This window comes from Danio aesculapii, chromosome 22 (assembly GCF_903798145.1).
Source record: "Danio aesculapii chromosome 22, fDanAes4.1, whole genome shotgun sequence".
Taxonomy (NCBI): Eukaryota; Metazoa; Chordata; class Actinopteri; order Cypriniformes; family Danionidae; genus Danio; species Danio aesculapii.
This window is the reverse complement of record NC_079456.1, coordinates 12,317,287-12,343,757: the sequence shown is the minus strand read 5'-3', so window position 1 is coordinate 12,343,757 and position 26,471 is coordinate 12,317,287. Positions and strand designations below refer to the sequence as shown.

Genomic DNA, 26,471 nt, shown 5'->3' with positions numbered 1-26,471 from the left:
TTCTTATTCAAACCTTTTATTAACATTTTCAATACAAAATCTACATATACAACTCGTCAGATCTTCATATTAAATGGTTTAGCAGTAAAACTTGAATCATAAAAAGTTCATATGTGTAAAATCATAGTCCGTTGTATAGTGGTCTGCACTGCGGCTCCAGCTTGGCCTCTAGAACTGCATCGGGTTCACATACCCAGGGGTCCTCCGTCCTCCACTGCCACTTTAACAGCAGATCCTTCAGGCTCTCCAGAACCTCAGAATAATCCGGATCACCAGCCAGATTCACCTTCTCCATCGGATCTGTCCGAATGTCAAACAGCTCCCATCGCTGTCGGTAGTAATACTCATTTAGTGTCTTAAACCAGCCTGTGGGTTGACCCGACTGAGTCCGGTTTAACAGGTCCTGGAAGGTTGGAGAGATGTAGAAGTCCTGGTCTATGGGGAAAGGCATGCGGTAGTGCAGGTTGTGGAGGAGCCTGTAGGGTCCCTGGTGGATGGAGCGCATAGGGTAAAACATGGTGACCTCGTGGAGACTCTGGCTGGAGAAGACTGTGTCCCAGGACGGCTCTGAGATCAGGGCCGGGAGGAGAGAGCGACCCGTCAACTCCACAGGGTGAGATGTGGAGAGACTGTAGGATGGGTATGGCAAAGAGAACCAGTCCAGTATTGTTGGAGTGATGTCTGCAGGAACAATAGAGAGGGACGACATTTTTTTACATCCTATGAACAATTTACGATTCCATTTTTTATATTGTACGAACAATTTATCATTTGTACAAAGAGAAAATGTGGTGAACATTGGCAAAACTTTGTGAGTAAATAAAAGATTAGAGATAAAATATAGAATCAAGAACGAAAATGTATAGACGTAATTTTACAATAAGATCAAATAGTGCAGGAAACCATTTTTTTGTATGGTGCGAACAATGTATGATTCGTACAGAGAGAACATGTGGTCACATTGCCAAAACTGCCAGTAAATAAAAGATTAGAGATAAAATATAAAATAAAATAAAAAGTTCAAAAATGTGAAATAGCAAAGACGCCATTTCATTATGTTGCACGAACAATTTACGATTTGTACAGAAAGAAAATGTAGTTACATTGGTAAAACTATGTGAGTAAATAAAAGATTAGAGATAAAATATAGCATCAAGTGCAAAAATGTGAAATAACAAACATGCCATTTTATTATGTTGTGTGAACAATTACAATTCGTACAGAACGAAAATGTTGTTACGCTGCCTAAACTATATGAGCAAATAAAAGATGAGATAAAATGTGAGACTCACATGTGAACTAGCGCAGGAACCATTTTTTATTGTCGGACAAACAATTTACAATTTGTACATAGTTATATTGGCAAAACTGAGTAAATGAAATAAAAGATAAAATATAGAATCAGGTGCGAAAATAAGACATCATTTTACAATTAGTTCAAATTGTGCGGTAAACCATTTTTTATTATCATACAAACAATTTATGATTCGTGCAGCGAGAAAATGTGGTCACTTTGCCAAAACTATGTCAGTAAATAAAAGATTAGAGATAAAATATAGAATCAAGTGCAAAAAATGTGAAACAGCGAAGACGCCATTTTAAATTTTGTACGAAAAATTGGTTTCGTACAGCAAGAAAATGTCACATTCGCAAAACTGTCAATAGAAATGGATCAAGCGCAAAAAAGCGAAATAACGAGAGACTTTCTTTTTAAATCGTACAAACAATTTACGATGCGTACTGAACAATTCGAACTTACAAACAATTCATACTGAAAAAAATGTAGTTACGTTGGAAAAACTATGTGAGTAAATAAATTAGATAAAACAGAATCGAATTTGAAAATGCGAATACATCATTTTACAATTAGTTCCATTTTTTTAGTTCCATTTTCGAACAATTTATGATTCATACAGCGAGAAAATGTGGTCACATTGTTAAAACTATGTTAGTAAAAAAAGGTTAGAGATATAATATAGAATCACATGCGAAATAACGAAGACAACAATTTTTAGTATAGTGCGAACAATGTATGATTCGTACAGAGAGAAAATGTGGTCACATTGCCAAAACTACCAGTAAAAAAATTGATTAGAGATAAAATATAAAATTAAGTGCAAAAATGCGAAATAGCGAAGACGCCATTTTATTATGTCATACAAACAATTTACGATTCATACAGAAGGAAAATGTTACATTGCCTAAACTATACGAGCAAATAAAAGATAAGAGATTTTAAATCAAGCACACAAATGTGAAATAGCGCAGGAAACCATTTTTTATTATCGTACAAACAATTTAGGATTCGTACAGAGAGAAAATGTAGTTATATTCGCAAAACTATATGTCAACAAAAATGGATCAAGCACAAAAAAGCGAAAAAATACATTTTTTTTTATATTGTACAGACAATTTACGATTCTTACAGAAAGAAAATGTAGTTACACTGGAAAACTATGTCAGTAAATAAAATAGGAAATAAAACAGAATTATGTGCGAAACAGCGAAGACACCAATTTACGATTAGTACAAATAGAACATTTTGTTACAATGTTGTTACAATGAGTTAAATTTTAAAATCAAGTGCGAAAATGTCAAATAGTGAAGATTAACATTGTTACGTCATACAAACAGATTACAATTTATGCAAATAGGAAATGTTGTTAAATTGACGAAAATACATAAGTAAATAAAAGAGAAGAGATCAGATGTAGAATCAGGTGTGAAAATGTGCAATAATGAAGGGTCAACATTTAAAATTTTGTACGAACAACTTGCGATTAGTACATTTAGAAAATCTTGTCACAGTGGCAAGAATGTTAGTAATTAAAGAGATAAGAGAGAAAGTAGAGAATAAAGCAGTAGTATCTGGCCGAAGACTTGCAGTTTCAGATACAATGCACTCAACAGAGATAGTGACGTCAGGGGTGGGGTTAGGGGCGGGGTTAGGTGTACGCATTTAAAGCATTGCATGCAATCTCAGCTTGCATCTGCAGCCATACTCTTCTCAGATAAAGTGCAAAAATGTGCACCAGTGAGGATAAAACTTATAGTCTAATGAATAACTTTTAATCTGTACAAATAAAAATGGTTCCAATGGCGACAAACACGTAAAATATAAAGATAAGATAAAAATACATAAAGTGTGCAAAAACGTATAATAATAGAGGAGGCTGTTTTTTAATATCGAAGAAAACAACTTATTATTCGTAGAAACATAATACTGTTACACTGACTGACGATTATCTGTCGGTAAAAATTTTTAAAGCAGAACCATATGCAAAAAGCCGCAATATTAGTAAAGGATGCCATTTTCTTTTTACAAAAACAAACACCTAGGTGTGCAGTACGTTCCACTACTGTATAAATAATATTTTTTACACAGAAATCCGTATAACTTGTAATTCAGTCTAAGGACAAAAAAGCTAATTAAATGAATGAGCAGCAAATGTTCGCTAGCGAGATACGTTTCATATGTTATACTAATAACTGATGATTTGCACCAAAAAAAGTTTAGAAGTTCTATTATGGCACAAATCTGCAATCCAGTAAAGAGTGTTTTAATCATCAAGCCTCAAAAACAGGAACAAGTGCATGAAGGTGTTGTGTTGTATTAGAATTAGGCTTACTGCGCCACCTAGTGGTTAAAAGTGATTACAGCACAACTCAAGACCATGAACAACTTCATATGCTGGTAGCTTTTGGTAATCTTCTTTAATGGTTGACTCAAGAGAAAATGCTACTTACAATCTGAAATGTCTTGAGGGTGAGTAAATTAACAGCTACATTTTTATTGAATTCACCTTGATATCAAAATAATGGCACTGTAGTTTGTGTCTTTCTTACCCAGTAGACTGACGTAGGCCTGGCTGATTTTCCCCCAGCGTTGCCGGTGCTCAGGAGACGAGACCAGCATGGGCTCCTTCACACCTGAACCATACAGGTTAGTGCGTCCGTTGGGGAACGGAATTCCATTATCCGAACTGTAGATCACCAGCGTGTCATTTTTAAATCCAGAGTTCTGCAACTCTTCAAGAACCAGGCCAATCCCTTTGAAGTCAAACAACGGAATAGTTTTGAAATCTATACAAGCCAAAATTTAAATATTTCTTAAAATGTTGTAAAATGAATAACCTTGATCCAGCCGGCTCACTGTTGTGTACTGAGCTGCTATATCCGCCCTCGCTGCAGGAGTGTCCGGAATAAAATACGGCACCTAGTTGGACATCAAGCAAACTGATGGGTAGGAAAACTAGACACCTTATCTTATATATTTTAATATAGTTATTTTCCAGAGGGAAATGAGGACTGAATCATATGTATTAACTTGTTAATTTGAGAAACGTCAGGTTCTTAACCTTTATAATATTAATATGTGTTTTCAGGTATAAGATATATTCAGAAGGTCAAATTCCAGAGCATTGTAGAATGTATTTTAAGGTAAATTAACCCTTGTGCACTGTTCAAATTTACTACCCTTTTGTTATGTTCAGGATGAAAACATCCACTGAATTAAATTGCTGTAAAAAGCATCAGATTAATATTTCAAAATTGTTTGCATAAATCTGTTAATCAACCTCAGTTCTGATCAAAACTGCTAAATTGTTTAGAAAAATACAGAATTTTAACTCTTTAATTGCCAAATTCACAAATGATGTCATTGATTTGGTGAAAACAAACACAAAATGATGTAATTTCAGTATATAAAGTAATTGTGGACTGGATTTTTTGGATCAGGACTGAGGTTGATTAACAGATTTGTGCAAAAAATGAGAAAAAAACATTAATCTGATGCATTTTTACAGCAGTTTAATTTAGTGGATGTTTTCATTCTGAACATAACAAAAGGGTAGTAAATCTGCCCAGAGTGTATTGTTAAGTTTTTTTAAATTTCAAAGCATTTTCCCAAAAAATGTGTTAAAATAAGATTTATCACCAAAAATCATTCTGCTAGCTGAAACACAGAAAAAGTTATGGGGAAATTAAAAATCACCCCAGAGTGGATGAAAACATCCCCAACAGCACATGAGGGTTAAAAATGTCTCAAATAATTATTTTTTACTTCCAATTTATTTATATTCATTCATTCATTTTCCTTCGGCTTAGTCTCCTAAACTAAAATAACTCAATATCTGATTAGATTTTGATTTTATTCTGCATCTTTGGATTTACAGAAATTAATATTGATTTCATGTCCCGAATAAGGTTTATTTGTAGTTATTTTGGGGGGGTTTTGTAATCAATTTGTAATAATTTAGTTATTGTAATTTAGCTCTTATTTTTACATTTCAGACATTTTTAGTTGTATTGATTTCTAAATAATCCTCCTGGATTTGCTGCCTCTTCCTGCACTCTATATGGATTGTGCTTTATTGTATGTGTTTATTTAATTTACTGTATTGTTGTGCAAATCTGAACAAAATTTGTACTTTTTACATTTTTCATTATTCATAAATTCTCACCTTGACTTGATCTGGAGAGTAATACTTCGGCTCCCAGTCTGGAATCCTCCCCATTCCGCTCTCTCCATTCCCAAACTTTTCACAGAACACTCCATACTGAGGCTGGGAATGACCGCAGCGGTGAGGATCATGGAACGCCACATACAAGAAGAAGGGCCGTTCCTCATCAGTCTCGCTCCTCTTCTCTTTCTGGCTCTGGAAGAACTTCCGAACAAGGAGCTTGATCTTGGTGATATTACGACCCACCTGCAAGACAGAATTGGTCTCTTCCGTGTAGGCGAAGTCAAATGGGTAAACAGGGCCTGGACCAACGTGTTTTTTCCCAATGATACCTTTAAAAAAATAGGAGCGATTGTGAAATTCCAAACTCTAGTTTCAAATAATTACAAATGATGAGAACAAAAAGGTGCTTAAAAGTATAAATACTAGTACTGTTATAAGAATATGTTGTTTTATCGGACGTTTGTAGCCTAGTAATACAAAAGCAGTAATACAAAATACAGAAGTAGCACAAATGTTTTGCAAATTTGTTTTCCAAATGTATATGAAAGACACTTGTCAGATTTTATTTTAGAGAGCAGGCGTGAGGTTCAGCTGTGTGCTCTTCAGTTTTTGTCTAATTCAGGGAAACTGATACGGCTGTTTACACAGTGCAAAAGCAAGTGCTTGTAGGGGTGTGACGTGGTGATGCGGATCAGCGGATCAGCGAATCACAGCACATTACGTTAGCGGACCAATCAGAGCCTCTTGAGGGTGGGCCTTTCAGAGGAACTAGAAAATGTGACAGTACACTCTGGACCACCCTTTTAATGTCTTTCCAAACATTGCTACGTTGAGATGCTACATTTCAAAATATTGCATGGAAAAATCTGTACAAAAAAAGTACAAAAACAATATTTTGTGCAAAAACACGTAACTTGATACAAATGTGTAATTAAGGAGAAAGATGGTTGTTTGTCAGCAATCCAAAAAAAACTTGCAAATGAGAGAGAGAAAAAAAAGAAACCTGCAAAATGTGCAAGAGTGTAATTTCAAGAGTCATATGTATACTGGTGTCTCCTACAGATTAGTGATAATGATTAGTACAAATCAATCAGGAAATAATACATTGTTATAAACCATGTTATCACATCATGTGGCCTTAAACATGAACAAATGTTAAAGAAGTGGTGTAGTTTAGTGCAGTACAATTTGTATAAAATAATCATTGTGCATCAGTAAAAACTGATACAAATCTGTAAATGCAGAGTTTTTCTATCATCTTCCCTGAAACTCAAGAGAAATGAATGAAGGTGTTATGTAAAAAGAAGTACTGTTTTGTTTTATTGAGGTAAAGTTGGTTTTATATTCGCACATTCAGACTTTCTCCTTAATAATATGAACTCAGAAAAGTATTCTTTGCAAAGTCTAAATAGAAAAATCACATTATCAGCCAATGACTATCAAAGTACAACACTGTTCGCAGTCAGTTAATAGAGCTTCTGTTGTTTTGAAGTCAGACTTGCATTAAATTTCAGACCGAATATTCCAAGAACCGTGGTAAAAAAATGTAGGGACTGTGTCATGAGTTGTCACTGAATGAATGTGCGAATATAAAATCAACTTTATCTAAATCTTAATCTTGGTTTTTACTCTTCTTTGTCATGGCTCTTCATCATACCTGTGTGAATGTTGGCTTGTTTCAGCAGTAGAGGAAGACTCTGCACTCCATCAAACGAGTTAAAGTGATGAACCCCCTGATGAAGGCCGTACATCCCATTCTGATGCTGTTGATCAGGAAAAAAAGTTCAGTGCTGTCCATCAGTTCACACTAAAAACAGAGACTTATATTTGCTGGTTACCTGTGGAAGTCCAGTCAATATGGTGGATCGGCTAGGTGAACAACTGCTGACGGAGGTGAAGGCATTCTTGAAGATCAAACTGCGCTTAGAAAGAGCTCGAAGATGTGGAGTCTGGACCACTGTGTTATTATAGACATCAGTCTCAAACCCACCATCATCAGCTGTGCAATACAACGTAGATCCAACATTAGCACAACGTCAATACAACATATGAGCCAAACAGATTCAGGTAAGGATGGTTTTATATTTGCAAATTCATTCATTTTAATAGTCTCTATGTTTACTTCGAATATTCGGTCTGAAATCGCATTTAATGACTTCAAAACAACATATAGACCCAATTATATGCGAATATAGACCCAACTTTTACGTTACTTCTCTAGGCCAAACAGATACATAACACAACCCAATCCCAAATATAAAAATTAAGCTTAGTTAATCAGTAAATTTGGCATTTATAAACACGTAATTATGCCTTATTACTATTTACAAACACATAATTATTACGTTACATATAACTACACACCGATGATAAGAAGTACATTTCTACTTCTGCATTCTCCTACAACACAACAAAGCAGAAGGCACAACAGAGTCCACGCGAATACAAACGCCATTTTGGTGTCATTTGAATGTTGTGTCGTTATTAAAGCAAACAAAAAAGTCTAAAGAACTTTGTTTACACTCCGCAAGACAAACTTCCGCCATGTGGGTCCATCACATGATCGCGATCAGCTGACGGGAAACCTCGGCCAATCGCGTCGGGCGTCCATGCTGACGTCACTCACAATTGTGCTGTTGTCGAGTCTGTCAAACAAACCGCGTTAACCGCTTTGATTCCTTCAATGTTGCAACTGTAAATGTGTGTTATTTGGTAAATAATGAGGTTCAATCAAAGCAGCGTTAAAACTCGGATGAATCACGAGGCTCGAAATCTTCTCTGAGGTTTGATCTTTAACTTGAATTTGCTTTCAGCTTCTGAACATTGATCTCAACCTTTCTTTTAGTTTATGAAAAAGGTTATAAAGCGAAATTAAACGCTATTGTTATTATTGTTGATGTTTTTGTTGTTGATGTTTGTGTGTATGAATACCCCTTTCTCGTTTTTACTATGGATTTAAGCACTGAATAGCACACAGCATCTTTATAAATGTCATATGACTCGTGTCAAATCTCTAAGCTAATCAGTTTTATGGCGAAATTTCTTACTTTAATACAAAAGATGTTATTAAATGGTGTATTTCTTTTAATTGCAGTATTCATTTTCTGTACTATTACAATTTTGCAGGTTGAACCTGATTACTGTACTGTAAAATATACCATTTTTATTTTATGGAAGCTTGTCAGTTATTTTAATATTATATATTATTAGACACCACTGTGTTATTATAGACATCAGTCTCAAACCCAACATCATCAGCTGTGCAATATAACTTAGATACAACATTAAAACAACGTCAATACAACATAGGAGCCAAACAGCTTGAGGTAACGTTGGTTTTATATTCACAAATTTGTTCGCTTTTGTAATAATTATTGTACTGCAAAATATATCATTTTATTTTAGGAAAGCAAGTCAGCTATTTTAATATGATATATTATTAGACATTACATTAATCTGTTTGAATATATTTAAAGAAAGTTATATGTCTGATATTCCAATTTAAATGCTTAAGGATTTAAAAAGTGTTTCCAAAAAGGATTTTAAGAAAATGTTTTTACATCAATTATTTTACAAAAATCATTATTGTATGCATGATGATTATTATTATTAGGTACTTAAAGTAACGCCACAACCATTGATTGTACTTAAAAGTAGGGCTGGGTAATATGGCAAAATGCAATCTCGATAATTAATTTCCATATTAAACGATAACCATATATATACATATACATTTTGATTTAAGTTGTTAATGCTTTCAGATTTAAAGAGTACCCCAACAATGACTGAAGGCCCAAAAATTAGAGGGTCCATTAAATGTCATAGCATATTTTCAGACAATAAATTTTCGGTGGCCGAAAATTTGGTGCATCTGTAATATTAATACACTTTAGATTCCCATTGTTGCACATGTCTGATGTGTGATTGGCTCTTAGCTCAATATAGAGTAAAAATGCTTAGAGCTTATCATTGTTATTGACATCAATTTCATCACGATTTGATATAATGTCATTTATTGGCCCAGCCCTACTTAAAAGAAGTTTATCCATACTGTGTCTTGTTCTGTTTGTTTTTCAGAGTTTGAATCTTGTGATCATGACTTTTATTGCTTACAGTCACGCTGTCTTTGTGGTTTTATCAAATAACGCCCCCCACTTATGTTATGATGTTAACATCTCCACAGGTTTGCTTCCAGAAGAACACGAATGGAGAATCATGAAAAAGGTTTTTCTGCTTCCAAAGCAGATTTGACAAGCGCTCCAGGAGATCTTGTTCACACATGTGATCAGTAATTGCTCAACCCTTTCCATGAACTGCATGTTTATCCACACCCATTGAGTACATCCTGGATGAAGAATGACGGCTCTATTCATGATCCTGGGCTGATTTTGATCTGAAATCACTGGTGTTTTTTTCTTGTGGTGATCTGGATGTTGTGATGGAGCCTCATACCTGCTGGTTTCCCGCCCTGCGCTCCTGCTTTCCAATAATCACCTGGTTGACTCAGTATAACCTGACATGGCTGAAGATGGACGTGATCGCTGGTCTGACCGTGGGTTTAACGGCGGTTCCTCAAGCTCTGGCTTATGCAGAGGTGGCTGGTTTACCTGTGCAGGTAAACATATTCACAAACATTCAGCAATTCAGACTGGAGAACGCTTTCTGTGTCCACATTAGTAAAAGGAACTTTGGTGCGATTGCTCTGTTGTGTTGTTTATGTGAATAAATGTGAATGCTGACTTTAAAACCTTGGTGAGCACCAAATAAACAGATGGAGACAGCTGAAAAGCTTCCAAAATGAAGGCTGATCTGGTTACGCTGAAATATGAACGCAACAGAAGCTAAAAAAATAATGAACTATAAACAGGGCATTACGGCCAAAACTAAAATTTGTTACAATTTTGAATAAGGGCGGTACGGTGGCTCAGTGGTTAGCACTGGCACCTTATAGCAAGAAGGTTGCTGGTTCGAGTCCCAGCTGGGGCAGTTGGCAATTTCTGTGTGGAGTTTGCATGTTCTCCCTGCGTTTGCATGGATTTCCTCCGGGTGCTTTGATTTCCCCTGCAGTCCAAAGACATGCGCTACAGGTGAATTGGGAAGGCTAAAGTGTCCATAGTGTATGAGTGTGTGTGAGTGAGTGAGTGAGTGAGTGTGTATGGAAGTTTCCCAGAGATGGGTTGCATCTGGAAGGGCATCCGCTGCGTAAAACACGTGCTGGATAAGATGGCGGTTCATTAAGAAAGGGACTAAGCCGAAATGAAAATGAATGTATGAGTGTGTGTGTGTGAATGAGTGTGTATGTGTGTTTCCCCAGTACTAGGTAGCGGCTAGAAGGGCATCCGCTGAGTAAAACCTATGCTGGAATAGTTGGCGGTTCATTCTGCTGTGGCGACCCCTGATAAATAAGGGACTAAGCCGAAGGAAAGTGAATTAATTAATTTTGAATGTTAAATATTGCATTATTTTTGAGTTTATAATTAGTTTTCTAATTTTGATATCCAACGTTTTTTTTCCTTTACTGGACGGATATAATTGGATTATTCAACTTTATAAATGTACCATTAATAAAATAATTAATTTCTTTAATTAATCCCGCCTCTCTGGGATATTTATACTTATATAGAACCCTGTTATTTAAATAAAAATGGGGGATGACGAATGCTTGATTCTGATTGGCTGATGGATATTTTAAGGTGTGGCATTATTTTTATGTAAACACATGGCTAAAGTAGTTCCAGGCAGGACAGCATTAAAGTTTCATATCACTACGCTGAATGATTTCAGTTATTTCACAACCTAAAATTATCAACAAAATCACATCAAAACAAAACAAAAGGCTTTCCATGAGATGCGTAAGAATCTAGTCCTACACACTGGAGCAGTTTGAGGACCAAAACCTGACAAATTTCTTAAATAAAACATCTGAGCAGCATTTCTAGGTGGGATAATCATAGAATCAGTGACTCCGGTCCGTTGAATTATAAGAAAATAATCACCACCTTCAGTGTGCATTATTTTTGAATAATTCAGCGGCTCATCATCAGTTATTCTTTTTATAATAATAAACCCTTTCCACTGTATTTTTCATCAGATAAATGCTTGGTGAAGATAAAAGTCTACCTTCTGAAATATTACAGATCTTAATTATATACATTTCTGACCATAAGTCTTTATGCTGTGCTTGTGTGTTTTATAGTACGGTCTGTATTCTGCGTTTATGGGTGGTTTCATCTACTGTATATTCGGCACGTCTAAAGACATCACTCTGGGCCCGACGGCCATCATGTCTCTGCTGTGTTCATCCTATATCACTGGAGATCCTGTGTTTGCCGTGGTTCTTACGCTGCTGTGTGGCGTCATACAGACGGGAATGGCTTTACTGAGGCTGGGTGAGATGGACAGTTCTTTTAAATAAATAATGATAATTATATATATATATATATGTATGTGTGTGTGAATAGTTATGAAATCACTGGCTTTAGTGGGTATGAGTTTAAGGAAAATGTTAGTATTTGTTTTATTCTATAAACACTGTAAAAGAAGTGCTGGGTCCCAACACAAATCAATTAAGTTAACTTAATCTTTACCAATTTAAGCGGATTGAACATAAAACAATTAAGTTGTCCCCCAAAAAAACCTTAAGAATTGTGTTGTTTCAACTTAAATTTTAAATTAAGTAGCTTAAACAAGCAGCAAACATCATTTTATGAGTGAAGGTCTGATAACATTTCTTCCAAATTAAAATTTTTTAATATTTTTACCACAGAAGTTGTTCAGAATAAGGATTTTTTTTCTATTTGTTGTGCCTAAAAATCAGGCTAATTCCAACAAATATGGATTTCTTAACTTTTCTGAAGCTAAAATGGAATATATATCTGAAAACATGGCACTTTTTTGATGTGAAATAAAATACTTTAAATGTAAAATAAAGCTCATTTTAAATTGGGAAGTAATGCTGTTTACAAAATAAAACGATGTTCAATGTACATTTGTAGTCAGACGTTTCAAATGATCAGTGCGAATTGTGGCTGGCGAGAAGTGTGAGCTGACTTGGCAGTCTGTAAATCAGTGTCGTCTTGAAAACGGGAAGCTGGTGTATCTTTAACTATCAGATCGTATTACTTCCTGTGCAACTTCCTCTTCATGTCTGTGACAGTGCAGACCAAAGTGTAGCAACAGGTCTTTGAAATACGACAGCTGAGGTTGAAGAAGTGGCTGAGTTGCATAACAATTCACACCACAGAGGGAACTCATCGTTGGCGATAAAAGACAATATTGTTAAAGTTATTATTATTATTATTATTATTATTATTATTATTATTATTATTATTAAGTAATACAAATTTAAAGCAGTTGTGTTATTGAGAGCTTTTCATGATTGTTGTAGATTTAGTATCTTTCAGTGTTAAATTAGTGTTACATGTTTTGAAAATGTACATTTTTAGAAGTAGTTTAGACTCTTGAGCCCATTTTTGTGTTTGAAAAATATATATTAAAATTCATTTGAATTAATTATATCAAAATAATGAACAATACGATTAATACATTTAGATCATATTTCTATAATAATAAATAAAATCTACCTAAATTGATTATTTACCATAAATTAATATTAAATTAAATGGACTTTTATGTACTCCTTTTTATAATAGCCAAAAATGAATTGTATGAGGGTGGCACGGTGGCTTTTTTTGGCAAACACTGTCACCTCACAGCAAGAAGGTCACTGGTTCGAGTCCCGCCTGGGTCAGTTGGCATTTCTGTGTGGAGTTTGCATTTGAATAAATCTTGCTGTGAATATATTAAAACTTACATTTAAATACTTTGTATGTACAACTTTAAAGGCAATTCTCTCAGTATTTTGATTTATTTTTTTAACTTTTCAGCTTCCAGACTATCAAATAATATCCTATCTTAACAAACCATACATCAATGAACGCTTTCAGATGATATATAAATCTCTATTTCAAAAAATTACATTTATGACTGATTCTGTGAGCCATATTACACATATTAAACAGATATATATAAGATAAATAACATATAAAGATAATGTATATAAAAAGCTAAATTGTATATTTGTTTTCATAATTATTATCACATTAATTAATCTCTTTATAATTTAATCTTTTACATTTTTATATAAATAAACATTTTTATTGATTTATTTTATGTTTTGTGCTGTAAGATCATCAGCTCATCTGCTTGTTGGTGTTTGTTCATCAGGGTTCCTCCTGGACTTCATCTCATATCCCGTGATTAAAGGCTTCACCTGTGCGGCTGCGGTCACCATCGGCTTCGGTCAGGTCAAGGTCAGAGCTTCACTCGCAATCAGTCATTTTATTCATCCTAAATGTGCTTCTTTTCACTTTTCACACGGTCAATCCACTTCAAACTGTCTTGCAGAACATTCTGGGTCTGAAAGAGATTCCCCAGCAGTTCTTCTTACAGGTTTACTACACCTTTCACAAGATCCCTGAGGCCCGGTGAGCTCTGATTTCTGTCTGACTGATTACTATTTGTCAATATGAATTGGTTGCGATTAGTTTGTTTTTGAGCATGAAATATATGGGGCGGGGCTTGATTTTGTTTATTGGGAATTGATTGGATGGTTGTGGTTTGCGTTTGGCCGACTTCATTTAATTGACAGCCAGGATTTGCGATATCAGCTATGATAAACTACGAAGCTACGATGATTTGATTGGAAAACCACCAACTGGTGGTTTTATTAACAAAACATTGTCACTGTTTTCTGTTTTGCTAATACAAAAAGTTTCAAGCAAAACCAGAACAGAACATTTGTAATCTTAATGAATCTTATTTTGAACTAATCAGATAAGTCAATGATTTATTCATAAAAAATGCTGACTTGCTTTGTTTCATTTAATCAATCACTCATTTAAACAGGGAGTCGTTGCAGTTTTAATGACATATTTATTCATTTTAGACACAATTTTGTCCCTTTTTTAGTTTCGCCAATGAAAACAGTCCAAAATAATGATTAGAAAGAAAATCACTTGTATTGTTTCTAAATGCCAAACAAAGCCAGAACATTGGTGCGTATCAAAGCTACACCGTTTAGCTTTTTAGTGAAATCATATTTTGAACTAATCAGATGAGTCAGTCATTCAATGATCCATTCATAAAGATCAATTTCTTACTTTCTCAGCTATTTTCACCAATATTTTTTGGTTTCGCCAATGAAAATAGTCCAAAACTGTTCTTTAAAGGCAACTACTTGCATTATTTCTAAATTAATTGGCCATTTACTATGTGTCCTTTCAATTTATTGAGGGACTTGTCACCACCTACTGGTGGTTTTATTGATCCATTTTGGGGATGAAAATTGTCACTGTTTTATATTTTGATAATGAAAATAGTCCCAAAAAAGCCAAAACAGAACATGTGTGCATCTCAGAGCAACACTGTTTTGCTTCTTAATGAATCTTATTTTTAACTAAACCGATGAGTCAGTGATTTAGTGACCAGTTCATTAAGACAATCACTTGTTTTCTTTCCCAGTGAATCAGTTGTTTTGATCAAATAATTTGAATGATTTAGTGAATCATTGATTTAGTCAGAGCATTGTTGCATTTTAGTAGCAGTTCTAATGTCATATTTATCTATTTATAACAAAATGTTGTTCTTTTTTTAGTTTTGCCATTGAAAATAGTCCAAAAATGAGTTAAAGACAATGACTTGCATTGTTTCTAGAAAAATCAGCCATTTTGAATGAATTATTTGAATGCATGATTCAGTAAATCATTTATTAAAACAAAGATTTGTCAATACCTTCTGGCAGTATACCTGTCATATTTATTTATCCATAGAATTTCTGTACAGAGAGGTCAATTTTGGTTTTCTATTGGGCTCATGCATTCACAGGATGCGATTTTGCAGGCCGAAGTTCACCAAGTTTGAACTTTGGAAAGAAGCCACATACGAAACTTGTTGCACGAACTTGCGTTTCCAGTCTATCGCATTTGCATGTGTATGAATGGAAGTCTATGGAGTGACCAGGGCTTGAACTACGCATTTAGAAAAATTTTGTCTAATTATTATTGGAAAAAAGAAATGTATATTGATATATTTTTTTGTCTCTATTCTGAATTTTCTCCAATCTGTATTTTCTCAGAGTAGGAGATGTGATTCTGGGCCTGTCTTGTTTGTTCTTCCTGCTTCTATTGACGTTTATGAAGAATTCTCTGAGTTCGGCTGAAGACGAGGCTTCGTTTCTCGTGCGATCTGCTCGACAGCTGCTGTGGAGTTTAGCTACAAGTAAGTGCTCTGAAGGTCTTGTGTATCTGTAGTCTAACTGATCCTTATTAATGTCTATTTTCTGCTGGTGTCTTTAGTTCGTAATGCACTGGTGGTCATAGCAGCGGCAGGTGTTGCCTATTCAGCTGAAGTCACAGGAAACCATTTCTTTAGTCTCACGGGGAAAACAGCCAAAGGACTGCCTCCTTTCAGAGCTCCGCCTCTTTCAGAGACAATAGCCAATGGCACAGTTATTACATTCAGTGACATAGCGAAGGTGAGCATCAAGATTTTAGCTTTCATATTGCACAGTTACATTAGGAATGCATAAATTTTTATATTATGAATTTAAATAACTTTTCAATAATATGATTTTTAGCAGATTTAAAAAAATCATGGTTATTATATAAATTATATAATATAATATTATATTTTAATATGAAATATTATACAGTTGCATTTAAATTAGTAAAATAAAATCAATAAAATTATAAATTATCTGAGGCATTAGAACATTATTTACATGATATGGTCTATATATTCAACGTAAAAAAAATAATAAAGTATCTGAATGCAAACTAGAATGTAAATATTTTATAAGGGCTGTCGATTAAAGGAGATAATCACGATTATACTTGGTTTTATTACAATGTTTAAAAATGATACATTTCATCAACATTTGCAAATGACAAAAATAATCAAGGTATTTAAAAGGCTTAAATGTTTTTGGATTTATCAATTGTACAATAATTTATTCAATTTAAATATCAAAACTTAATCAAATATAAATGTGTCTTTAACATCTCTTAAACATTTAATAAATTTACTTTGTGTGAAAAATAAAATTAAATGCATTAAAAGAGCAATAATAGTTTTGATTATATATATTTAGTACTGAATAATTCATAATATATAATAAAAACAGAACGCCGTTTACTGTAACTGTGATGACAGCAGACGTAAGTAAATACTTAATTTAATAACGTAAATATTTACTTTATTGCAGTATTATAGTCAGTGGAATAATAAAATCATTTATAATGATACATTTTCAAAACAATAATTATTTTAAAGTACTCTAGTGCCCCCTTGTGGCTACATTACAGAACAGTATACCATAGACTTTATTGTCAGTACAATGCGATTATAAATAACCAATGAGGTGTGTTTTTGTCAGGATTTAGGTGGTGGTCTTGCTGTTATTCCTTTAATGGGTGTTTTAGAGAGCATCGCTATTGCGAAGGCATTTGGTAAGAACCTTTTTTTTTTTTTTTAAATACACTTGAAAGCGTACTTACTCGTGTATATATCTGGACATACTTTGTCTTTTCTCTATGCAGGCAGCAAGAATAATTACAGAATCGATGCCAACCAAGAGCTCTTCGCCATTGGTGAGCGTTTCTCTTTCTGTTTCTACTCTTAAGGCAAGACATTGCATAAAAATAAATAATATTTATTTATTATTGTTATTTACCATGCTTTTGCAACTTTTTATTAGACTACATAAATAACAGTAAAAAGATTTATTATTATAAGTAAAAAAATTATTAAAATATTCTATTTAAATATGCAAAGTCCCTGTTTAATTATGTGCTAATTTGCATAAATGTCTAGAGTAAATATCCAATGAAGTCAGGTTCAGTTCTTTTATTTATTTATTTTTTGGACTTTAGAATAAAGGAAGTTCTTGGGAATCTCTTTTAATGACCTATATATTTATTAATTATAAATACTGTGAAATACAGTTGAAGTCAGAATTATTAGCCCCCCCCCCCCCCACCCCCCCCCCCCCCCTTTTTTTTTTTTCTTTTTATTTCTAAATATTTCCCAAATTATGTTTAACAGAGCAAGGAAATTTTCACAATATGTCTGATAATATTTTTTTCTTCTGGAGAAAGTCTTATTTGCTTTATTTTGGCTAGAATAAAAGCAGTTTTAAAATTATTTTAGGGTCAATATTATAAACCTATTTAAGCTATTTTTTTGATAGTCTACAGAACAAACCATTGTTATACAATAACTTGCCTAATTACCCTATCCTGCTTAGTTAACCTAATTAACCTAGTTAAGCCTTTAATGTCACTTTAAGCTGTATAGAAGTGTCTTGAAAAATATCTAGTCAAATATTATTCACTGTCATCATGGCAAAGATAAAATAAATCAGTTATTAGAAATGAGTTATTGAAACTATTATGTTTATAAATGTGTTGAAAAAAATCTTTTCTCCCTTAAACAGAAATTGGGGAAAAAAATAAACGGAGGGGGGTGATGGGGGCTAATAATTCAGGGAGGCTAATAATTCTGACTTCAACTATATATATATATTTTTTGTAAAATAAAATGTAAATCATCAGCCAAATTACTGTGTGTGTGTGTGTGTGTGTGTGGGGGGGGGTGTGGGTGTGTGTGTGAGTGTGAACAATAATAAAATTGTGCAGTTTGGTGTATGTGAAGCTGCTGAAGTGGAAATATATGACATATTGAGAAAATAAACATTTCATAAAAAGCCAAACAATCCAAAATTTCAATTTAGAGAGATCTATAAACAGGGTTTTTGCCTTCAGTGTCTCAACAAGTGTACATGAAGTTTTTCTCATTGAACTGATGCTTTTGCAGGTCTGACAAACATCATGGGCTCATTCGTCTCAGCGTATCCTGTTACAGGAAGCTTTGGAAGGTCAGTCTGTGTCTAAACGCTGACATTAAAGGTTTACTTCACCCAAAAATGACGATTTGCTGTTCATTTAAAGTTCACCCTAGAGGTTTTTCCGTACTTTAGTAGAATAATAAAGAAAATTTTACATCTAAACTGTGATCTTAAGGGATTCATATATTAGTGAATTTATTTTATAATTCTATTTCTGCGACTTCACAGCTGAACAACTACTATGACAATGATAACCTCAGGTACAGATTATGGGCTTTATTCAGCATTACAGGCTACTAATGTGAGTTTGAATACCATTTTGCGTGACATTTATTGCCATAAGGAAAGCGGACGCAGTTTACCTCAGATCTTGATAATAAAATAACTAGCAAACATACCATTTGAAAATGAAGATTCGAACTTTGACTATGTTAGAATATCATAATATATTACTCCACATGTGCTTTCAATAATATTAAATAGGTTTAATAATAGGTTATTTATTAATTAGATTATAAACCACACCATTTTCTGAATGGCTGGTATTTAAATGTCTGGTACAGACAGACAAACTGATTATTGCTGAAATCTTGTCACGTTTTGCTAGGACACAGTGTACTAGTCCTGCACATAGGAGCGGTTTGAGAACAAAAACCTGACACATGTATTGATAAACAACATCTAAATGATGCCATTAGGTGTTATACCATAATATTAGCACAATAATCAACTTCAGTCCATTGAATTATGAGAAAATAGTGCACTCCTGAGGTGCAAAGGCAACACTTAAATAAGTGTACACACAGACATCACCTGTATGCTATAAGGTTGCAGGTTTACTATGTCTGTATATAATAACTTATATTTGATTGTAACTTTAACTTAATTTGATTGTAATGAGATAATGTGCAGCTTTTGTAAATTCAGGTAATTTCAATCCAATTCTAATCAAGTTTATTTGTATAGAGCTTATTTTAACAACAAAACAAGCTTTTAACAAACTGTTTCGAAACCATAATTATTGTTAATAAAGCTCTATACAAATAAACTTGAATAGAATTGGATTGAAATTACCTGAATGTGAAAAATTTTAAAAATCAAACCTGTTTCGAAGGCATTGTGACTGACATAACATGAAGTCATATTTATTTTTATTAACATAGCCAAGTTTCAGACTGTATGTGCAATGAACTTAAATTCTGTATGAAATCTAAATGTAAAATGTTTACTTTGTTAGCGCACTTCCTTATTCTTTAAGTAAACAATTAATTTAAGTTAATCGCGTAAAAAAAAACAAAGGTTTGTTTTGGTAATCTTCAATCCAAACTTGAGCATTTGCTTCTGCGTTTGGAGTGGTTGGCTTTCTCTGTTGGCGTCAGTTTAATGGCTTCATCCACAATATTCTTAGCCACGCCCCTCATACCGTTAGTTTGCTATGAGGTAATGATGCACAATAAGAAAGCCCCACCCCCTACTCAATATTCCGTTTCAGTTGGAAGTGCATCAACATATGCAGATTTTAACTGTTGTTTATTTTTCCTTCCAGAACGGCTGTTAACTCTCAGACCGGAGTGTGTTCTCCTGCTGGAGGGATCGTCACAAGTAAAACTCACACTTTATGATGGTGTTGATGTTGAGAAGGATGCAGATGTTCTAATGTCAGTACGTGTGTGCAGGTGTTATAGTGCTGCTGTCACTGGCCTTCCTCATGCCGCTGTTCTTCTACATCCCCAAAGCGTCTCTCGCTGCCGTCATCATCTGTGCTGTGAGTCCAATGGTGGATTTCAGAGTGCCGCTGCACATCTGGAGAGTCAAGAGTGAGACTTTAACATCACGTCCACATTAAATAGCAGATTTAAATATTCAAAACATATTATTAAATGTAATAATTTAATTAATGGATATATATTTTTAGTTTAATTAATGAATAAAAATATGTATCTTTTTCTTTAAAATGTACATACATCTCTAATCTGTTTAAATAGTTGTAAATATAATTTTTATATATTTTAAATTTATAAGTCTAAACATATTTACATAATCATAAAATTATTTATTATTTACGTAACAATATGATTATGCACATATTTTATGCACTGTTATTGTCTTATGTATACATTTTTAAATATATATTTTAGATCTTTGTTGTATATTGTAATAGATACGATAATAATAATAATTTTTTAGATGAAATATATAATGTAAATCAATATTTACAATATTTAATGAGATGCATTCAAATATGTCAATTGATCTGAATAGATGATAAGCACCTTAAAATGATCTTGATTTATTCTTCTGTTTTGTCAGTTTTGTAAAATAGATTAAATGTATTTTGTGTTTAGTTAGGAATTATAACGCAAATGATTGTTTTTGACTATGTATTAAAAATGTCAATTGTGAAAAAAATGTAGATTAAAATTGTGTTATTCTCAAGTTTAAAAGATAATAATGTGCTTAATATAAAGTGTTTAAAAATATTAGTTTTTTATAATTATGAATATATTTATCTTTATATTAAAATAAATAAAAAAATTTAAATAGTAGTTATTTTGAATATTTTTATTTAAATTTTAACTTAAATTTTTAAAATATATATTTTAGATATTTGTTATACTAAATAAATTATTAAATTATTAATTGTAATTTTTAAATAAATGAATACAAATATTTATTTTTCTTTATAAATATACATACCCCTTTCATCTATTTAAATATTTATAAATATTATTTTTATACATGATTATACATGATTTTTATACAAATGTAAAAACATTTACGAAATCATAAAATAATTTATTATTTACATCACAATAATTATATATTTAGAAGTGTACATTTTTAAATATATATTTTAGATATTTGTTATATACTGTAATAGATATTATGAAAATGAATAATTGCGTAATCATTTATTATTTGTATATATAATGTAAATAAATATTTCTCAGGGCTTGATCTGCTGCCGTTCTTGGTGACGTTTCTGCTTAGTTTCTGGGAGGTGCAGTACGGCATTGTGGGAGGAGTGCTAGTTTCAGGTTTCATGCTGTTGTATATCACGGCCAGACCGAAAGTGAAGGTGAGTTCAAAGAGTTTGTTTTATGAATCAACAGTATATGATGAGGGAGTTTTAACTTGTGTGCTAATAAAATTGACAATTTGTCCAAAATAGATTCAAAGCTAGATGCAAAACAAAGAAATATGGTGGAATTGGATTAATAAAAGGTCAATGATGATCAATAATCATGATAAACTCTGTCATGATTGTGTGATGAATGAAAATCTGCACATGCATTGGTAAGCCATTCAGTGTGTGTGTGTGTGTGTGTGTGTTGTGCGTGCGTGCGTGCGTGCGTGTGTGTGTGCGTGCGTGCAGGTGTCTGATCATGGAGTTATAGTTCTGGAGTTTGAGAGTGGACTAAACTTTCCCTCAACGGAGCATCTCAGCAGACTAGTGTACAAACACGCTCTTCATGGTGAGACACACACACACACACACACACACACACACACACACACACACACACACACACACACACACACACACACACACGCATATATACACTTATACACACAAATAAACATGGATACACTCTTTTTCTCCCTTTCTCTTACTCTCTCACACACTCATACACCAAAGCAGGCACATGCAGACACATGCACTCACACAAACACACACAAAATACTTATACACACTCTCACACACGCAGCACATTTATACACACAACCTCACATAACACACACACACACTCACACAGACACACAAACACAGGCATTTTTACACACAATCATACACACATATACATACATACATACAAACAAACAAACACATATACATATACACACTTATATACACACACCCACACACAAAACACATTCTTATAAACACACCAATACAAATACAATAAACAAATTTTCTCTGTCTCAAACACACATGCATATAAAAACATAGGCACTTATACACAATCACACACACACACACACTCTCTCTCTCTCTCTCTCTCTCTCTTACACACACACACACACACACTTTCATTCACTCATCTGTTGTCTGGTGTTGTTTCTGTTGTCGTTCAGCGTCTCCTCCTCGCTCTCTGGTTCTGGACTGTTCTCAGATCAGCTCCATTGACTTTACTGTGATCCACGAACTCACTGACCTGCTCAAACAGTTCCAGATAAGAGGAGCGTCACTGATCTTTACTGGACTCAAGGTGGAGCTCTACATATATACATACACACACACACACACACACACACGCATATATATATATATATATACACACACAACAGTTCTGTTTGGTTCTTTATTCTGATTGGTTGATAGCCAGGCGATATACACCCTTGTGTATTACTCTGCCCACATACAGCAACAAGCAGAGGACACTCTACAGTTTGACAAATATTGCTGCTGTTGGGTAACATAATGTACTTTTGAGGCTTTTTTAGTTGAATGTAGCTGTTTAGTTTGCAACTATGCAGTTTATTTATAAGGATAGTGCCACTTTAAAATATTTATAATTTCAGAAAGATAGCGTGTTGGCAGCCATTAGCCTGTCTTTGAGCAAAGATGGTTGATAATGTTCATCCACAAGATGGCGACAGAGATGCATAATAAGCCCTTAAAGAAAAACAGCGTAATTTCAAACTACAGCTGATCAAATCATTATTAAACAGGTAAATGATTTTCTAAGTCAATCTCTCGCTCTTTTGTATGTTGTAGTGCTTTATTTTTTACCATGGTAATATTGTGATCTCCCGATTGCAACAGAGAAATACTTGGAGATATCTCTGTAGACTGATGGCATTTCATGCCATTCAGCCTTATAATCTTAAAATGTGAGTAAAATCAGCTGTTTTGTCTTCACTTTAGACATTACGCTAGAGAATCATTCAAATATTAGCTCTAAAGTGACGTTGGTGAATTGCCAATGGTTTCTGCTCTTGAGACATCAGCTGCAGATGTGAAGGAATGGCAAAAGAAAGTAGTTCCTCTTACAAAAGGGTTTTGAGACGCTCTGTGTTTGATTCTCTTTTTTATATACACGATTATGCCGTTGAACTGTTGTATAAACGTTATATCACACGAGTAGCAGTGCGACGTGACTGTACTAAGACTGACACTAAGGTACTTGGTCTGCGGCCTCATGCCAACGCACACCTTCCACCAGTGCCAATATACAGTCACATCGCACTGCTACTCGTGTGATATTGCTCATATATATAATGCGATGTGAAATTTATTAAAATATGGTGATCTGAATTGAAATTAGAAAATATATTTTTATTCTCATGAATTATTTCTCATTAATTATTTTATAACTAAGAATATGTTTCATTATATATAAAAACAAAAATACTCTAAATTTGGTCAAATAATATACAAGTACTATTTAGTTTAAAACAATTCAATTTGACTAAGTAATTTCAAATTCCAATTGTTAAATATAATAATTGTGTAATAGTCAATATAAATGCACACAGTAAATTTTATTTAAGTGTGACCAAAATGTTTACTCTATACAGTGCTGAGCATAATTGAGCACACCCCATTTTGAAGATGAATATTTTTATCCATTTCTCTGTGAATATAGGCGATGTATTTTGGTGCTTTTAAACAAAACAGATTTATTAAACAGATATATTTATTAAAATAATATTTTAGTCACCAAACATATTTAGAAATTGATAGATAATACATTTAAATTTAGCAAAATATTGCAAAAAAAAAAAGCTAACTACAAAATTTTAACAAAATTGTAAAAAAATGTATTTGTTTCCATGAATTTTTTTATTTTTTATTTTGTATTTAATATTTTTCTCTTACATGTAAATTCGGGTGTGCTAATTTTGGACCATTATCATCAGTTATTTAGTTAAATTAGCTCCAGACTTGGCTTCGGTTCTGAATAATCTAATGTATATGCACAAATATATTATTGTAAAGCTTCCTTTAGAAAATATTAATTTAAATGAGAGATTTGTGAGTGGTGTACTTATATGCTGAACACAGTATAAATGCATCAAAATTTTGTGTTTATTCTTGATTACAATCTTTTGTAAAATATATTTTAAGTCAAGTCATTTGACATGGATTTAACGTTATATTGTATGCATAGAAATATAAAAATATATATGTAAAGTTTTCCTTCTCTATTTTTTTTCAGCCATCAGTATTACAGGTGTTGCTGATGGCGGATCTTCCTGCGTTCAGACACACAGACACTGTAGATGAAGCGCTGCAACAACTCACCGCAAACATTCACTACAACCAGCATCTCTAACAGCCAATCACTGGCAAGAACCTATCCCCTGTCCACCAATCAGCATCTCAGAACTCTCATGATTGGCTACATGAAATATTTTGCGCCCAATCAACACTCAGGAAAAGAGACTGTTGGGGAGCAAAGTTACATGACGACCAAATTATGTTTTTTTGATATTGTGAGACTATTTTATGTTGTTATTTTAAACTCTAAATCACATGTATAATGCAATTTTATCATCATGCTCTTATTTTTAACACTATAAATATATAAATCTTCGTTTTTTGGGATAAAAAGCACCAAGTATCACAGATTTGTACATTATTCATGATGTCTGATGTCATCTAATGGCTCTTTGTCTACAGTTTATAGTACTTTAATAATAATACGGGTTGTCATTTGTTGATGAAACTAAACCTCCATCAGGATTTTTTTGTCTGTTTTGAACTGACGCAGACGGAAAGTGATGAAAATGATTTCTGCACAAACAAAAACATCTCTTTTGATATTAAACTGACATGATCTACAGTGGCTACGGTTGTTCAATAATGTAATTGTAATATATTTAAATGTAGAGTTTAAATATTCCAATAATTACATAATTGATCAATAACTATAGCATTATGCATTGTTATGAATTATAAAAATGCTATGTTTAACACAGCGTTTAACAGAACATTTAAACAAAATAAGTGGCTCAGTGGTTAGCACTGTCGCCTCACAGCAAGAAGGTCGCTGGTTCGAGTCCCGGCTGGGTTAATTGGCATTTCTGTGGGGAGTTTGCATGTTCTCCCTGTGCTTGCGTGGGTTTTCACCGGGTGCTCCGGTTTCCCCCAGTCCAAAGACGTGCGGTATAAGTGAATGGAATAAACTAAATTGGCCATAGTGTATGTGTGTGAATGAGTGTGTATGGATGTTTCCCAGTACTGGGTTGCAGCTTGAAAAGCATCCACTGCATAAAACACATGCCGGAATAGTTGGCAGTTCATTCCGCTGTGGCAACCCCTGATAAATAAGGGACTAAGCTGAAGGAAAACGAATGAATGAATGAAAATATAGTTATAATATATATACAGTTATATGTAGACCAATAATATTTGGTGCAAAACAGCTTTCATAAACAGATAATCCATTAAACCAGTCTATTATAATATTTGAATATTATGGGGTATATAATATGATTATAATGTTATATATTATGTTTTTATAATACTGTTTAAACTGATTATTATATCTAAAAGTATTTAAATACTAAAGCGGGTTAACAAAAATAATAAATTTTGTAAATGAATGGTTGTGAATACATGTTTATGCTACAGTTAAACAGCAGAGGGCGCTTATTCCCTCAATCATTTCCACAGTATTGACAGTCTCTACTGTAATTACAGGCCTAGTAAACTGCCAATTACAGAGAGGTTAATTACTTAAGATCTTCAAAAAGAATGCAAAAAGATGCTTTTTCCCAACCATGTGTTTATTTGCCCTGTCACTAGCTTTATCCTTTTCTGATGTTTTCTTGTTGGTATCAGCAGGGGTGGATTTAACCAATAAGCAAGGTAAGCGCCCACTTAGGGCCCCAGTAAATCTAAGGGCCCTCAAATAAATACCTAAAAGTATAAATTATACCTGTAATTATATATAGCATCAAAAATAAAAGTTTAGTTTGTATTACTTCTGCGCAAATGTGTCCCCCTCCCTCAATCATGGAGCAGTCCAGCAGTTAAATTAGGTAAAGACTCAGTTTTAAAAAACGTAATTAAAAATATATATATATATATTTAATTAAAACTATTAAAAATAGTTAATACATTATTTTAGTTGTGAATTCATTTTCAGAAA

At 33.4% G+C, this 26,471-nt stretch overlaps 2 protein-coding genes across 3 annotated transcripts; one reads left to right on the top strand and one right to left on the bottom strand.

Moving 5' to 3' along the window:
• Nucleotides 1-8,060, bottom strand: sgsh (N-sulfoglucosamine sulfohydrolase (sulfamidase)). Its single transcript, XM_056447867.1, has 7 exons — nt 7,830-8,060; nt 7,304-7,464; nt 7,123-7,228; nt 5,463-5,794; nt 4,135-4,216; nt 3,847-4,050; nt 1-681 (listed from the first exon to the last, which is right to left on the bottom strand). Exons 1-7 carry the CDS (start codon nt 7,918-7,920, stop codon nt 122-124), a joined length of 1,536 nt encoding a protein of 511 aa, XP_056303842.1. The 5' UTR covers nt 7,921-8,060; the 3' UTR covers nt 1-121.
• On the top strand, nt 7,452-24,797 carry slc26a11 (solute carrier family 26 member 11). 2 transcript variants are annotated; one of them, XM_056447866.1, is made up of 16 exons: nt 7,452-7,532; nt 9,649-10,080; nt 11,662-11,854; nt 13,692-13,777; nt 13,872-13,951; nt 15,601-15,743; nt 15,821-15,999; nt 16,900-16,972; nt 17,063-17,113; nt 18,339-18,399; nt 19,916-19,971; nt 20,046-20,186; nt 21,321-21,448; nt 21,746-21,845; nt 22,447-22,580; nt 24,534-24,797. In XM_056447866.1, the coding sequence occupies exons 2-16, from the start codon at nt 9,904-9,906 to the stop codon at nt 24,648-24,650; spliced, it is 1,719 nt and encodes a 572-aa protein (XP_056303841.1). In that variant the 5' UTR covers nt 7,452-7,532; nt 9,649-9,903; the 3' UTR covers nt 24,651-24,797. The 2 variants fall into 2 exon arrangements, with proteins under 2 accessions (XP_056303841.1, XP_056303840.1); XM_056447865.1 differs by lacking the exon at nt 7,452-7,532 and adding an exon at nt 8,085-8,248.
• Nucleotides 24,798-26,471: the final 1,674 nt, after the last annotated feature.

Bases quoted from the DNA above. Each gene is read 5' to 3' on its own strand.
- sgsh (XM_056447867.1), bottom strand. From the start codon at position 7,920: ATGGCGTTTGTATTCGCGTGGACTCTGTTGTGCCTTCTGCTTTGTTGT. The intron at 7,229-7,303 runs GTAACCAGCAAA...CCTGATCAACAG, and splicing joins TATTGACTGGACTTCCACAG to CATCAGAATGGGATGTACGG. The intron at 4,217-5,462 runs GTGAGAATTTAT...ATGTCCAACTAG, and splicing joins ACTCTCCAGATCAAGTCAAG to GTGCCGTATTTTATTCCGGA.
- slc26a11 (XM_056447866.1), top strand. From the start codon at position 9,904: ATGGAGCCTCATACCTGCTGGTTTCCCGCCCTGCGCTCCTGCTTTCCA. The intron at 15,744-15,820 runs GTAAGTGCTCTG...TGGTGTCTTTAG, and splicing joins GCTGTGGAGTTTAGCTACAA to TTCGTAATGCACTGGTGGTC. The intron at 17,114-18,338 runs GTGAGCGTTTCT...ATGCTTTTGCAG, and splicing joins CCAAGAGCTCTTCGCCATTG to GTCTGACAAACATCATGGGC.